General features: G+C 50.1%; 6 protein-coding genes across 6 annotated transcripts; 4 read left to right on the top strand and 2 right to left on the bottom strand.

Annotated features, from left to right (window-relative positions):
• Positions 1-71: 71 nt before the first annotated feature.
• On the bottom strand, positions 72-3,116 carry PSV08DRAFT_355357 (uncharacterized protein; the record flags this gene model as incomplete). Its single annotated transcript, XM_066092913.1, has 1 exon — positions 72-3,116. One exon carries the CDS (start codon positions 3,114-3,116, stop codon positions 72-74), a length of 3,045 nt encoding a protein of 1,014 aa, XP_065948177.1.
• Positions 3,117-3,533: 417 nt separating this feature from the next.
• PSV08DRAFT_327591 (TIP49 C-terminus-domain-containing protein) lies at positions 3,534-5,160 on the top strand. Its single transcript, XM_014224984.1, has 2 exons — positions 3,534-3,582; positions 3,641-5,160. The coding sequence occupies exons 1-2, from the start codon at positions 3,574-3,576 to the stop codon at positions 4,967-4,969; spliced, it is 1,338 nt and encodes a 445-aa protein (XP_014080459.1). The 5' UTR covers positions 3,534-3,573; the 3' UTR covers positions 4,970-5,160.
• A 704-nt stretch (positions 5,161-5,864) lies between these two features.
• PSV08DRAFT_404631 (LicD family-domain-containing protein) lies at positions 5,865-7,269 on the top strand. Its single transcript, XM_014224983.2, has 4 exons — positions 5,865-6,188; positions 6,268-6,445; positions 6,495-6,925; positions 6,976-7,269. The coding sequence occupies exons 1-4, from the start codon at positions 6,022-6,024 to the stop codon at positions 7,034-7,036; spliced, it is 837 nt and encodes a 278-aa protein (XP_014080458.1). The 5' UTR covers positions 5,865-6,021; the 3' UTR covers positions 7,037-7,269.
• Positions 7,270-8,411: 1,142 nt separating this feature from the next.
• Positions 8,412-9,528, top strand: PSV08DRAFT_327551 (WLM domain-containing protein; the record flags this gene model as incomplete). Its single annotated transcript, XM_014224982.1, has 1 exon — positions 8,412-9,528. One exon carries the CDS (start codon positions 8,412-8,414, stop codon positions 9,438-9,440), a length of 1,029 nt encoding a protein of 342 aa, XP_014080457.1. The 3' UTR covers positions 9,441-9,528.
• Positions 9,529-11,257: 1,729 nt separating this feature from the next.
• Positions 11,258-12,670, top strand: PSV08DRAFT_380179 (uncharacterized protein; the record flags this gene model as incomplete). Its single annotated transcript, XM_014224981.2, has 1 exon — positions 11,258-12,670. The coding sequence occupies exon 1, from the start codon at positions 11,330-11,332 to the stop codon at positions 12,668-12,670; it is 1,341 nt and encodes a 446-aa protein (XP_014080456.1). The 5' UTR covers positions 11,258-11,329.
• Positions 12,671-12,774: 104 nt separating this feature from the next.
• On the bottom strand, positions 12,775-13,091 carry PSV08DRAFT_365215 (uncharacterized protein; the record flags this gene model as incomplete). Its single annotated transcript, XM_014224980.1, has 1 exon — positions 12,775-13,091. The coding sequence occupies exon 1, from the start codon at positions 12,979-12,981 to the stop codon at positions 12,775-12,777; it is 207 nt and encodes a 68-aa protein (XP_014080455.1). The 5' UTR covers positions 12,982-13,091.
• Positions 13,092-13,265: the final 174 nt, after the last annotated feature.

Raw genomic sequence — 13,265 nt, 5'->3', positions numbered from 1 at the left:
GCAACAATGGCACCCAATAATGGTGTGTATAGCTGTACTCATGGGCAAAGCAGCATTCGTAGTCTTAAAGCCTACTGCATGCTGTTGCCCCCTTTCGCGCTAATACCAGAGTTGGTGTTTGTCTTTGATTGTTCAACAAGTGCTGGTAGGTAGCATTCCCAGTCCAGCGTTAGCGGGGAGCCGGGTATGCTTTTATTCAAGATTTCGACAACCTGTTGGACTTGGGCCAAGACAGCAAGAGCTGTACCGAATAGGCCAAAAAAGTCCTTATTAGGTTCGATCAGGGTATCCTTAATCGTGTCGAAATCACGCCGGTGCTGGTACGCCGACGTTTGTATGTCAGCAACCTGCATGGCGATTTGGGACATCTGAGGCTCAAGCGAGTTCTTCATGATCTTGAGCTCATTGATGTCAATTTTAAGACGCTGTTCAACTTCAACTAGTGCTTGCTGGACATTGCCCTGAACTTGCGGGGAATGCTGTCGACAGAGGGCTTGTAGCTGCGGGGCATTTTTTGCAAGCCACTGCAGTTGCCCAGCATTCTGGCACAGATCGACCAAAACCTCAGAGCGTTTCCAAACCCATGAGATGTCGCTGCAGTAAGATTTGAGCTGCTTGACATCTTGTTGAAGTTGCGCTGTGTCTCTCAGCAAAGCTGCACTTGCTGGATACATCTGCACAAACCAATGTACCATTTTCTGGTACATTTCGTCGGTGCTAATGTTTTGGTATCGATGCTCGAGGTCTTTCAATGCAAACATAATGCTGTCCGTCCGTGTTCCCACAGCATCCGCATCCGCTTTCGTTGCCAGCGCTTGGGTATTTGACATAGTCTTTGTCTGGAGTAAAGACATAACGTTCTTCAAACTGTCAATGTCATTGGCATGTGCGCCCAATTGGCCATTGACTATCCCGAGCTGCTCTTGAACCTTGGACTTGAACGGGTCGAACTGCTGCCGGAAGAGTTCAGGGACTTGATTCTTCATAAGAGTAATAGCAGTAGAGTGCTCATGGAGCTTTTGACCGGTTTCATTGAAATCGTCAGAGAGTGAGTCGACTTCAGTCTGTAGGGTCTTGACCTGATCCTCGAGGGCTTTCGTGATGGCCATCAGAGACAAATCGTCATTCTCCGCTTTTGCAGGCACAGTTTCTGATGAAGTGCTGGACTGAAGTAGCTGAATGTCGGCAAGCTTAGCATCCAGTTCTGCTCGTACAACACCAAGTACTTCCAAAAAGCGTTGGTCCAGGTTGGCGAGCTTAGCACTCGAGTCTTCCCGTACAATGCGAAGTTCCTCCGAAACGCGTTGATCCAGTCCAGCAAGACTAGTCTTAAAAGATTTGTCTAGCACAATGTGTTCTTTGAGAGCCTCGAATTTCTTTGAGACTTGCTCGACACTTTCGAGCCGGTTGTTAACGTCCGCTAGCTTTGTCTCTAGACTTTTTGACTCTTTCTGGGCGATTTGGAAGTTCAGGAAATCTTTAGCGAGCTGCTCTACGTTTTGTGCAAGAGAGTTTACGCTAGAAGAAGAGATGACTGGCGATGCTCTCTCAAGATCGTCTATACGTGTAGCAAGGTTGCTAACGTCGACTGATCTGATGGCTGTGTGCTGCTTTGTTGACCATGACAAAGTTGTTCCGTCGGTGTCGTCGGGTCTAGCATGATCAAGTATGCTTTCCTCAAGCTTCTTCAGACGCCGGCTTGTGCTTTCCTCTGAGTCTTCAAGACGTGGCAGATCCCTTCTCGCTAGCCCTTTACAAAAGTGTGTACACTTGTCCAGTTCTGATTTCAGATCTTCGATGATCGTTGAATGATGCTGGAATACCTCAATATCTTGTTCAATATTTTTGACTTTGTGCCGTGCCATGTCAGAGACTGACTGGATCCCAGAGATAGAGTTGCGGATGCTGAGTAGTTGCTGAGGGATGCTTTTTACTGTCGCTGACAAGTCCTTCATATCCTTGAGCTTTTCTAATGTATTTTGAAGTAATTGGTGCTCATCTATGATACGTTTGCTCAGCTGTGCTTCCATTTCGGCCATCTCACGGCCTATTGAATTCTTGATGTCCACAGCGTACTCGCTAACTTTATCAGCCACTAGCTTCTTCAACCTATCGTTGATGAATGTGGGTATTTCATTTTCTGAAGCAAAGATCTTGGTTACAGCGTTGTTTGCTGCCTTGGCCAGACTTGCATTCGCTTGGTTCGAAGGGTGCTTTATCTGTTCTAAACGTTCATGGAGATTGGACAATGCAACTTCTACTGCAGCTAATCGATTTTCCACAGGCACAAGCGCGTCTTTTTCTTTCTGGAAAGTTTTGTCTTTGGGAACTAGCAAGGATTTCTCAAGCACATCTAAGCGGGTGAGTAAGGGTTGCAGGGCCTTTGAAGAACACGCTTGTTGCTCTGTGAAGTTTGTTAGACGGTTGGAGTTTTGGAATACAGCCTCCACATTCTTCAATCTGCTGTTGAGTTCGTTTCGTTCTTTTTTCAGTTGATTGACTTCCAGTTGCTGAGCTTCGAGGCTGACCTCTACTTGAGTGGCTGATGATGCGGGCATTCCACTTGGGCTGAACTGTGCCGCTACAGCTAGTCGTCTGTCTCGGAGTTTGCGAAGTGATTGCATGGTAATGGGTGCGCAACCGTTGGTAGGATTGTCTAAACGTGGCGTAGAATTTGCGTGTGAGTTTGACTCGACCGGTAACATGGAAGGGGCGGGAGGTGCATTGCGGTGAGTAGGGGTAGATGGTCTGCTGCCCAGGTACGTAGGAGACCTGGTGGGTGCATCGTGGCTAGATACTTGGTCGGGTCGGCCAGGCTTCTCTTGAGGACGTCTCGCGTGAACGGAATCGACTAGATTACGATCAAACGTTCCTTTGGGAACCACTGGAGTGTTGTTTGGCAGCGAAGTACAAGAGGTCTTCCTAGATGGTGGGGGGCTGGGAATCTTTATGACGGGTTTTGCCACTCGCGGCGACGATGACGACGACGTAGTATTGAGTGAACGGGCTTTGTCTGGTAGCGCTGACCTTGGTTCCTGTGCGCGGTTCCGTTTGCTGGGAGGGCTGTCCCCGCGAGGCCGGGGCTCGAGCGGCCGTTTACCTGTACGTGAGCTCATGGAGTAGTGAAGTGCAGGGAAAGGAGCGTAGGAGACGGATGACGATGGAAAAGACGGAAAGTGAGTGCGAGGGGCAATCAGGCATGTTTGCCCCATGCAGCGACAACGCCAAGCAAGACGGAGGAAGTATAGGCAGCAACGTGGCGCGGAGGATGAGAAAAGCAATTATCTAGTTATCTAGAGCAAGCCGAGGAGGATGTCTATGCACGCTCTCACTGGTTTGATTACGGGGATTGGCCAAGATGGTGTATCGGGGCAACGGTGGGGTATACGCGCTGCAGGTGATTGACGAAACTGGAATAAATGTGGAGACGTGAGAGGCGCGGCATCCCAGTCCGTGCGTCTGCTACTAGCGCCCGCCGAGCTTCACTCTGCGCGCCGACCGCGAATTGTTGTTGCTGCTGCTGCTGCCATTGCATATCAGAGCTTCAAACCACCACCCCCACTACACTTCGCCATGGCCATGGTACGTGTCGGCCGCATCCCTCTCCGCGACATGTATCCCCACCACTAACCCTCCCCAGCCCATCACCACCATCGCCGAGACCAAGGAGCTCCGTGGGCTCAATCTCATCGCTGCGCATTCACACATTCGCGGGCTCGGCGTCGACGATGACACGCTTGAGCCAAAGGTCTCGTCGCAGGGCCTGGTAGGGCAGGCAAAAGCTCGCAAGGCGGCGGCTGTCATTCTCAAGATGGCGCGAGACGGCAAGATTGCAGGCCGCGCAGTTCTGATTGCCGGCCCCCCAAGCACAGGCAAGACGGCCATTGCCATGGGCATGGCGCAATCCCTCGGCCCCGACGTGCCCTTTACCATGCTGGCCTCGTCTGAGATCTTCTCGCTCGAAATGTCAAAGACTGAGGCTCTCACACAAGCCTTCCGCAAGTCGATTGGCGTCCGGATAACTGAGGAGAGCGAGGTCATCGAGGGCGAGGTTGTCGAGATACAGATTGACCGCAGTGTCACGGGGAGCAACAAGCAGGGCAAGCTGACCATCAAGACGACCGACATGGAGACTGTTTACGACATGGGCACCAAGATGATCGACGGCATGACCAAGGAAAAGGTCATGGCTGGCGACATCATCTCCATCGACAAGGCCTCGGGCAAGATCACCAAGCTCGGCCGCTCCTACACACGCTCGCGAGACTACGATGCAATGGGAGTTGACACAAAGTTTGTCCAGTGTCCCGAAGGCGAGCTGCAGCAGCGACGCGAGGTGGTACACACAGTCAGCCTACACGAGATCGATGTCATCAACTCGAGGACCCAGGGCTTCCTAGCTCTCTTCTCAGGCGACACGGGCGAGATCCGCAGCGAGGTGCGCGACCAAATCAACACAAAGGTAGCCGAGTGGAAAGAGGAGGGCAAGGCAACCATTGTGCCAGGCGTGCTGTTCATCGATGAAGTCCACATGCTCGACATTGAGTGTTTCTCGTTTGTCAATCGTGCGCTCGAGGACGAGCTGGCACCCATTGTCATCATGGCTAGCAACAGAGGAAACACACAGATACGTGGAACAGACTACCGGTCGCCGCACGGGCTGCCGCTGGACTTTTTAGATCGCGTCGTTATTGTCAACACGCACCCATATTCGTCAGAAGAGATGCAGCAAATCATCTCGATAAGAGCGCAAGAAGAGGAGGTCGATGTGTCTCCCGATGCGCTAGCATTGCTTACCAAGATTGGTCAGGAGGCTGGTTTACGGTACGCCAGCAACCTGATCACCACCTCTGACCTGATACGCGGCAAGAGGAACGGTTCCGAGGTTACGATTGAGGATGTGCAGCGGAGTTTTGCGCTTTTCTACGATGCCAACCGAAGCGTCAAGGTAGGCTTACGCAAGTCTTAGGTGTATAGGCCGAAGCTAACGCAACGGCAGTTTGTTTCCGAGTCGGAGAAGCGTCTGATTGGCGACGCGGGGGATGTATCTTTTGCCGTGGCCAACGGTACGGATGCCATGGATGTCTCATAGACGACGACCCTTTTTGTTTGCTCTTTGATTTGCGGCGTACTATGGTCTTGGACGAATGCAGCGTTTGGGCGTGAGGCTGAGAAAGCCCATGTATTTGGTAGAGCATAAAAGCATGACATGTACGTAATAATGGGGTTGCTGAAGTGTGTGATAGGGCATCCTTGTGCTTGGAAAAAAAGGAACCGTTGCTGTGCGTGCTTGAAGAATGAGCTGGCCAACTCGATGCATGTAACCAACATTTGTGCCGCCAAGAGCACTGGCGTAAAGGGAAAAGTGGCTCCCGTTGCTGCCAGATGGGTGATGACGAGGCCTTTCCGGTTTGGGTAAGGACGCACGCGATATCTCGATTGATATGCCGCGCAACCCTGCGCCGCACGTTCAGCCACTTTGCCCCCAGCCCCGCAGGGGTACGTCAACCCATCAGCGCGATATCTACTACTAGGACAATGGCAGCAAATGCCTCAAGTCATCTCACCCTTGATACACACAAGCCACCACAGCCGCGAGCCGCCCGTTGTGGGGGGTACATGATTGGCAATCACTCCCTGCCCGGGCTCCACTGTCCTGAACCGATATCTTGTTCGCTTTCAACGGTGCCGAATTTCCGGGGTAGCATGGCAGCAATATCTCAAGCAAGCCATGTCAGGGCCTAAGTCGACAGGGCCGGCGGCCTCGGTATCGCGTTCAGTGCGTCATGTTGCCTTACGAATCCTTTGCGGCGCCCCGGCTCCATATGACTCTCCGTCCCTCTTCTCCGTTTCTTCTGCTCCCTCTCCCCTTGATGCTGTGTGTGATTGCCATCCGCCCTGTGTCGATCGTTACCACCCCAAGCACGCGGCCTCCTTCCTGAATTGCATCTCGTTAAAGACTTTGATGGCCCACGGTTGTCACAATTACGTACCTAATTAGCAGACATCTGATACGTCGCAATGCGTTTGTGCACATGTGCAGCCACTGTTGCCACCGCATCCCTCTTCATATCCTCTCTCGCTGTCCCAACCCCAGAGAACACCTCTCTGGTTCAAAACTCACCAACCGGTCGAATTGAATCGCACGGGGACAACAACCGCGACACAAAGTACTTTCATGAACCGGGGTAAGTAGTCACTCTCACTGTGTCGTTGCTTTGCACACAAAACTCTACCATCCTAAGCACACTTCTGACAGTCCCCTAGAAACACCCAAACACTCAGCCACTATGACAAACGCTACTTCAAAGACATCTTATCCGACGACGAACGGACTGACACCCAGAAACATATGATCCGTGCCTACTTGGACTTTTTCCGCGAAAACGACCTAGATACTTGGATCGCACATGGAACATTGCTGGGATGGTGGTGGAACGGAAAGGTACGTCTGGAATTGGTTGAGGAAGACATGCTGGCTTACATCTACAAAGCGTCTCCCCTGGGACTTTGACCTCGACACCCAAGTTGCCGACGGCACACTACAGCACATCGGTAGGGTCTACAATCAAACAAAGTACCCATACGTATCCTACGATGGTACGGTGCAACGAGAATATCTTTTAGACATCAACCCATGGATATGGGAGCGCGAACGCGGCGACGGCGCAAACATCATCGATGCACGATGGATCGATACCCGCAACGGCCTGTTCATCGACATCACGGGCCTCAGCGAAACACACCCGAACGAGCGTCCTGGCGAATGGGTATGCAAGAATTACCACCGATATCAAACTTCGGATCTGTATCCTATGCGTGAAACCATGTTCGAAGGTGTTGTGGCCAAGGTGCCGTACAATTACGACAAGATACTCGTGGAGGAGTATCAAGAAAAGGCTTTGGTAGTGACCGAGTTCAATGGGTACGTTGACCTAGTCTCGGGTGAGAGAAGTATTGCTAATAGGACCACAGGCACCGATGGGATCCGGCCATAAGAGAATGGGTCAGGTCGCAAGAAGTGGCAGATGAATAAGAAGCGGGGCGCAAGAAGTAGGCAGAGGAGGCAAGGTCAGATCAATTTAATTAGTGCTAATGAGGGACGCGCAGCATATTTTTGTGAAACTGGATGCCATGCATATTAAAAATAGGTTATGCATGGTGTAGGTGTTTATCAGAGTATAGTTATATATCCCGTTTTAGGAAAGATAGCACACAGATGTACATGAGTATACGCATTCTCTACAACTATCTTATTGGAATTATCTTTGAAAGCAGTGTTTGATATGTCGATGTGTTAACTGGTAAGCATGTGATGCCAATCTCATGTGGTTAGAAACGCAAAATCATATTGTGGTACGAATTTGGTAGTATTGGCTTCCCAGACTAAGAAGCCGCTTATGCAAGTTAGATTAACCACGTATATCGCGGTCACTAGCACCTCTACCCTAGTCTGTTCGCTATTCTAATCCGTTACTGCAAACTCTCTTTTCATCCAGCGTCTTTCAATTGGCACTAATGTATGCATCTGTTTCTCACATGATCTCTTCACACCCTTCTGATACACTGCCTAAACCCCACTACTCCCATTCAACACCACTAATTCATCAAAGCAATACTCTCGGGACACCGCGAAATAACACGCAACGCATGCCATCAGCTTTATCAAGCTAAGAGTGCGGTTAAGTGGGGGAAAGACTGGTGCTGTAATGGGAACTGTTGCTGCTGAACTCGCTCTTAGGTCTTGCATCTTTATGTAACGATCTCAAATAGATTGTTGTCTTCTAGGTATGTACATGTATTATGATGGTTTGGTAGATGTGTCGATGTCTTGTTAGAAACATGTACTTTCTTTGATGTTTCCACGCGTGTTTTTTTTTTGGCTGAGTATACTTGTACAAGACTAATTCAAGCCATCAGAGCATTAATCGAGCATCTAAACAAGATGATCATATGGATACTCCATAGGTTCGATAATATAGTTCTCGAGTTTCTACAATCATTGACAACAAATGTAGAACGGAAAGTTGAGTTCAGGAAAAAGAAAGCGAAAGATAGTACAAAGTCAAAAGTCAATAGAGATTAGCTTTGCACCCTTCAGTTAATACTAAAAAGATGTGCGTATCCGTTCAGCGGGCTTAGTGTTGAATGTTGATAAGAGAAGTGGTGGTAAAACGGGACCGAGTCGGAGTTTGGTGATGACAAATTGCCGATGGCAGTGCATCACATCGTGGAAGCCTTCGAGAACGTCACCGAAGCAGCGCATGGCTTACCATAGCCAAACTGCATGCTACCAAACCAAACATCTTGATCACCACTAACCTTGCCACGTACAACATTCAGCTGATAGTAGTAGCCATATAAACTGCATCCTTGCTTGCCAGCGCGAACGTATTAACTATCTCTTAATCATGGCAGAAACGGACAATTCCCCAACACCGCCGACCTCTGGCGACACCATTCAAATCACCCTCACGCACCATGGAAAATCCATCGCATTCTCATTTGCCAAAGATGCCACTATTTTCGACCTTTCAGAACGCGTTGCGACAGAACTCTCAATACCGCCGTCGAACCAAAAGTTCCTAGTTGGTGGCAAGATTGGACTGCAGAAACCACCCTTTAAAGATGCCGCGCTACCGCTCACGGAACTCACATCTAAGAAGATAACATTGATGGGAAGCACAAAGGAGGAGGTGTCGTCTCTCAATAGTACCATATCCGCCGCGTCGGCGCCCCGGCGCCCCGGTCCTATCAAGGCCGCCACACCAGCGCGAAATCGAGACTACAAGAAGATACAAGAGGAGGCGCAATACACCTTTCACACACTGCGCCCGCTACCTTACCTCCCCAATCCCGAACGCTCCTTGCGCTTCCTCGAGCGGTTACGCGACGATGCAGGCATCAAAGCCGCCATGCGCACACACAAGTTCAGCGTCCCACTGCTCACCGAGATGGACCCTGCCATGCACACAACACAAGAGTCGCGCACACTCGGATTGAACCGCAACAAAGGAGAAGTTATCGAGTTGCGACTGAGGACCGACGCATACGATGGCTATCGCGATTACAAGACGATCCGCAACACACTATGCCACGAGCTCGCACACAACGTCTGGGGACCCCACGATCGCAATTTTTGGAATCTATGCAAGCAGATTGAGCGCGAGGTAGCTCGCGACGACTGGAAGAGCGGGGGTAGAAGCGTGGGCAACGAGGAGTTTTACGAGCCTACTGGCGAGGAAGAAGTACATGACCATGGAGGCTGGACCGGTGGCGAGTTTACTTTGGGCGCTGTGAGTGGGGGTGGGGGGACGGTGGTCAGCAATACGAGTGGAGGAGGAATGAGCAGGAGAGAAATATTAGCACGGGCTGCCGAAGAGAGAATGAAGAGGACGAAGAAGGCCGAGGAAGAGACGGATGGAGCGGGGAGCATGTGATGTTTGTCTAGTTTTGGAAATGCGCGTATATGCATACCCAAATTTATCACCGATGACCTTTCAAGAAGACTGCCAGCGGTACTTGGTGCTTACTCTGTGATGATTGGACTCTAAATCGACGTAGGATGCAGAAGGACCACGCTCAGAGAGTTGTTTTAAGGGCAGTACTGGTGTATTGCTCGATGGAGAGGTAAGTTTCGCAGCCAGTTCGGAATATACATATGTAGTACTTGTCAAAAATCTTCTACTATTTAACTCCCAAATACGGATATATGTTTGATATTGTCTCTTTTATTATGAAGCTTATTCTTGGCTTTTATCGCTTAGCTCCTTGATAAATGCACATGAGCCAGTTTTGAGGTATCTAAAAGCATACCTTTGATAGCCTACTGCCCTTCAGTAGGAACCCGCAAAGACTCGGTAAAAAAAAACACCTGAGCAAGAGAGTTTCAGAATCGCTATGGAATGGTGCTATGGCGGGCAGCAGCTTTTAGTAGTACAAAGAACCAACAAATCTAGTATTATTACCTTCGACAGGAATCCCTGCATGTTCTATCGCGTAGTAAGTAAGCACTCACGTTGAATTAAGCTTTGCCCGGCTCGGCAGTAAGCGTCTGGATGGGGTGCAGATGAGCAGAATCCGCACCCAAATTCCGTAAGACAAGTCTTACAAAGGGCTTTCGGTCCGTTACATAGTGATAGACTTTAGCTCTATATCTACTGCACGTTATGCCTACGTTACATCCATTTTTGAGCACGTGAAGATCAAAGAAAAGGATTTGAACGTTGGTGCGTTAAGGTTGTATTTTAGTGAGAAGGTGGGGAAAGCGTGTTGCAGTACATGCTTACAGATGGTAGTGGTAGAAAATGGGTCTGGGATGTGTTGCTTCAGGTCAGGTCTGACAGTACAACAGCAGTTCACGATACGGGCAGAACAGTTGGCAAGGACGTAGCTTGAAGAACCACACCGGAGGATGTACAATCAGCATATTCTCTTAGCTTTCATCCGGATCCTCGCCACAACACAGGGACTCCATTTCATTGTATGATAGAATGGGCTATTAATATACGCACACCCTAACACCATTTTCCTGAACAACTAGCAGAATCCACATAACATGCTCCCTTTACTCCTGGTGAATTTTCCATAACTAGGCCACCAATCGCCATAATCGTTTTTGCATTTTAGCTTTTAGCTATACTTGGTTCGGGATGTCACGATGGTGTGTACGCGATTTTGAAACTGTACCATGCTGCCCTTTGCTTTCATGTCGCCCTGCACTTCCATTTGCATGCGTTGATTCTATTTTTTCTTCAGAATTCTTGATGTGTTCTCAAATCTCAGGCAATATAACATATAGAATAGCCCACTAAAAGGTTATGGCAACGAAAAGTTTCATCGGGCCGATACTAAATACCCTGGCTACACTTTTTCATGGTCACTCACCCGCCCCACAATTGTCCGCACCGGCGACCCTAACCCAATCCTGACGAAACCCTTATAATGGCTTATAATGACATGCAATTCGCCTATATCTGCCGGTAGCAGTCCTGTTGAGGCACATCTGCCGAAGCAGGTTCGCCGAAACAGCACTGCTAAACGTCCAACACTGTGAAGCTGTCTATGACGTATTTATGGATCCACTTGTTTGCATAATTGACAACAGACGTAGGTGGTAGGAAAGCTTAGAAATACAGCAAAACTTAGATTGGTGACGACGTGTTATGTAGACTAGAACTTTCCGTCATAATTGGTCTTTCCAGCACATATAGATATAGGGACCTTTTACACCTAATCCCAAGCACAACATCAATTAGACCAACTTTGTTTCTTCTTTTTGTAAAGATACCCAGAAAGACTGTTCTTTTTTTTCTCCCACATTTTCAACATGGCACCACAAAGATATGAAGCAGAGCACAGGGATCCAGCCCCATTGGGCAAGCCCCTCGACTTTGTCTTCTCCAAACGCACTGCGCAGAACCGGTTCCTCAAGGGCGCCATGACTGAACGGCTGTCCTCATTCGACCCCGATGTCCTCGAGACGCGTGGTGTTCCATCCAAGGAACTAGTCAATGTCTACCGGCGATGGGGCGAAGGCCAATTCGGCGTTATCCTGACTGGAAACATCATGTTTGAGTACGACCACCTAGAGGCCGCGGGTAACCCCATTATCCCCCGCGACGCAAAGTTCGAAGGCGAACGCTTCGAAATGTTCAAAGAAATCGCAGTCGAGGCAAAGAAACACGGTTCATTGATCGTGGGCCAAGTATCCCACCCCGGGCGTCAAGTGACCGAAGACATCCAAAAGAACCCCATCTCCGCCTCCGACGTGCACCTAGCCGGCAACCCAATGGGCATGACATTTGCAAAGCCCCGCGCGGCTACCGAGGAAGACATCAAAAACGTAATCGACGGCTTCGCCCACGCCGCAGAATATCTCGAGAAGGCTGGCTACGACGGCATCCAACTCCACGGTGCCCACGGCTACCTGCTCGCGCAATTCCTCTCCCCAACCACCAACCTCCGCACCGACGCCTACGGCGGCTCGCTCGAAAACCGCGCCCGCATCATCACCGAAATCGGGCAAGAAATCCGCAAGCGCACCTCGCCGAGCTTCATCCTCGGCATCAAGCTCAACTCTGTCGAATTCCAAGACAAAGGCTTCAACACAGAGGACGCGGCGACGCTATGCCAGCTCCTCGAGTCCAACTCATTCGACTTTGTCGAGCTGTCCGGCGGAACATATGAGCACATGGCGTTCAAGCACCAGCGCGAGTCGACCAAGAAGCGCGAAGCCTTCTTCCTCGACTTCGCCGAGAAAATCACTCCTTCGCTGTCCCAAACCCGCACCTACATCACCGGCGGCTTCAAGACCGCGCCTGCAATGCTCGACGCGCTCTCGACCGTCGACGGCATCGGGCTTGCCCGCCCCGTGTGTCTCGAGCCCGAACTCCCACGCCAGATCCTCGCCGGCGAGCTCGACGCCGCCATCAAGCAGCGCATCGAGGACGGCGACTTTGGCACTTCGCTGGTGGCTGCGGGTGCCCAGATTAAGCAGCTGGGCAAAGGTGAGCAGCCGATTGATCTGAGCGATGAGGCTAACTTCGCGGCGTTTTTGAAGGATCTCGGCGCGTGGGCCGAGGCCAAGAAGGATCCGAAGACGTATGGCCATATGGATGTCAAGAGTGTCAAGGCTGCGCCGTATGGCACTCCTTTGGCGACTGCGTAGATTATCATAAATCTAAATAGTACCGGATGTATATACAATAGTTAAAATAAATCACTTTTTTCCTCCTCCTTCTCCTGTAAAACGAGATGGGGGGGATTTCTTTTCTAAACACCTTTTACGCGACCTTGACCGAAGTTTGGTATCCCTTTTTGACTACCTACTCCTACCCCGGACCCGTATAACTCGGTATCTGTAAATTCTCGGCCTCGGAATGGGCGCGCGTAGCCTGCTTGCTTGAGCCATTTTGCGAGGAATATGCCGAGGATGCCCCAGGCTACTGCGAGGAAGAGGACGAAGACGATGAAGAACATTTGATTGGTCTTGTTGGAAGAGTTGGATAGTAGTGGCTTAGTCAAACTATGAGATAAGAGCCAAAATGGAGAATTGATTGTGCTCTTTCTCTTTCTTTGCTTCTTGTGAGTAGAGTGCAAGAGAAAAGGGGAAGTGTGGTCGGGTGCGGAGAATGCGGAGTATGCGGAAGGCATCGGCTGTCACTTCCTTAATTGGCGCTAAGACAACTACATACGAGGGACGGGACATAGCAACATTAGATCCAGGGGTTAGCATTCCATTAGTTGAAGTTAATTGAACCCAA

Source organism: Bipolaris maydis (assembly GCF_028858645.1).
Source record: "Bipolaris maydis strain C4 unplaced genomic scaffold PSV08scaffold_14, whole genome shotgun sequence".
Taxonomy (NCBI): domain Eukaryota; kingdom Fungi; phylum Ascomycota; class Dothideomycetes; order Pleosporales; family Pleosporaceae; genus Bipolaris; species Bipolaris maydis.
This window is presented reverse-complemented; position numbering and strand designations above follow the sequence as displayed.

Bases quoted from the DNA above. Each gene is read 5' to 3' on its own strand.
- PSV08DRAFT_404631 (XM_014224983.2), top strand. From the start codon at position 6,022: ATGCGTTTGTGCACATGTGCAGCCACTGTTGCCACCGCATCCCTCTTC. The intron at 6,189-6,267 runs GTAAGTAGTCAC...ACAGTCCCCTAG, and splicing joins AAGTACTTTCATGAACCGGG to AAACACCCAAACACTCAGCC. The intron at 6,926-6,975 runs GTACGTTGACCT...ATAGGACCACAG, and splicing joins GTAGTGACCGAGTTCAATGG to GCACCGATGGGATCCGGCCA.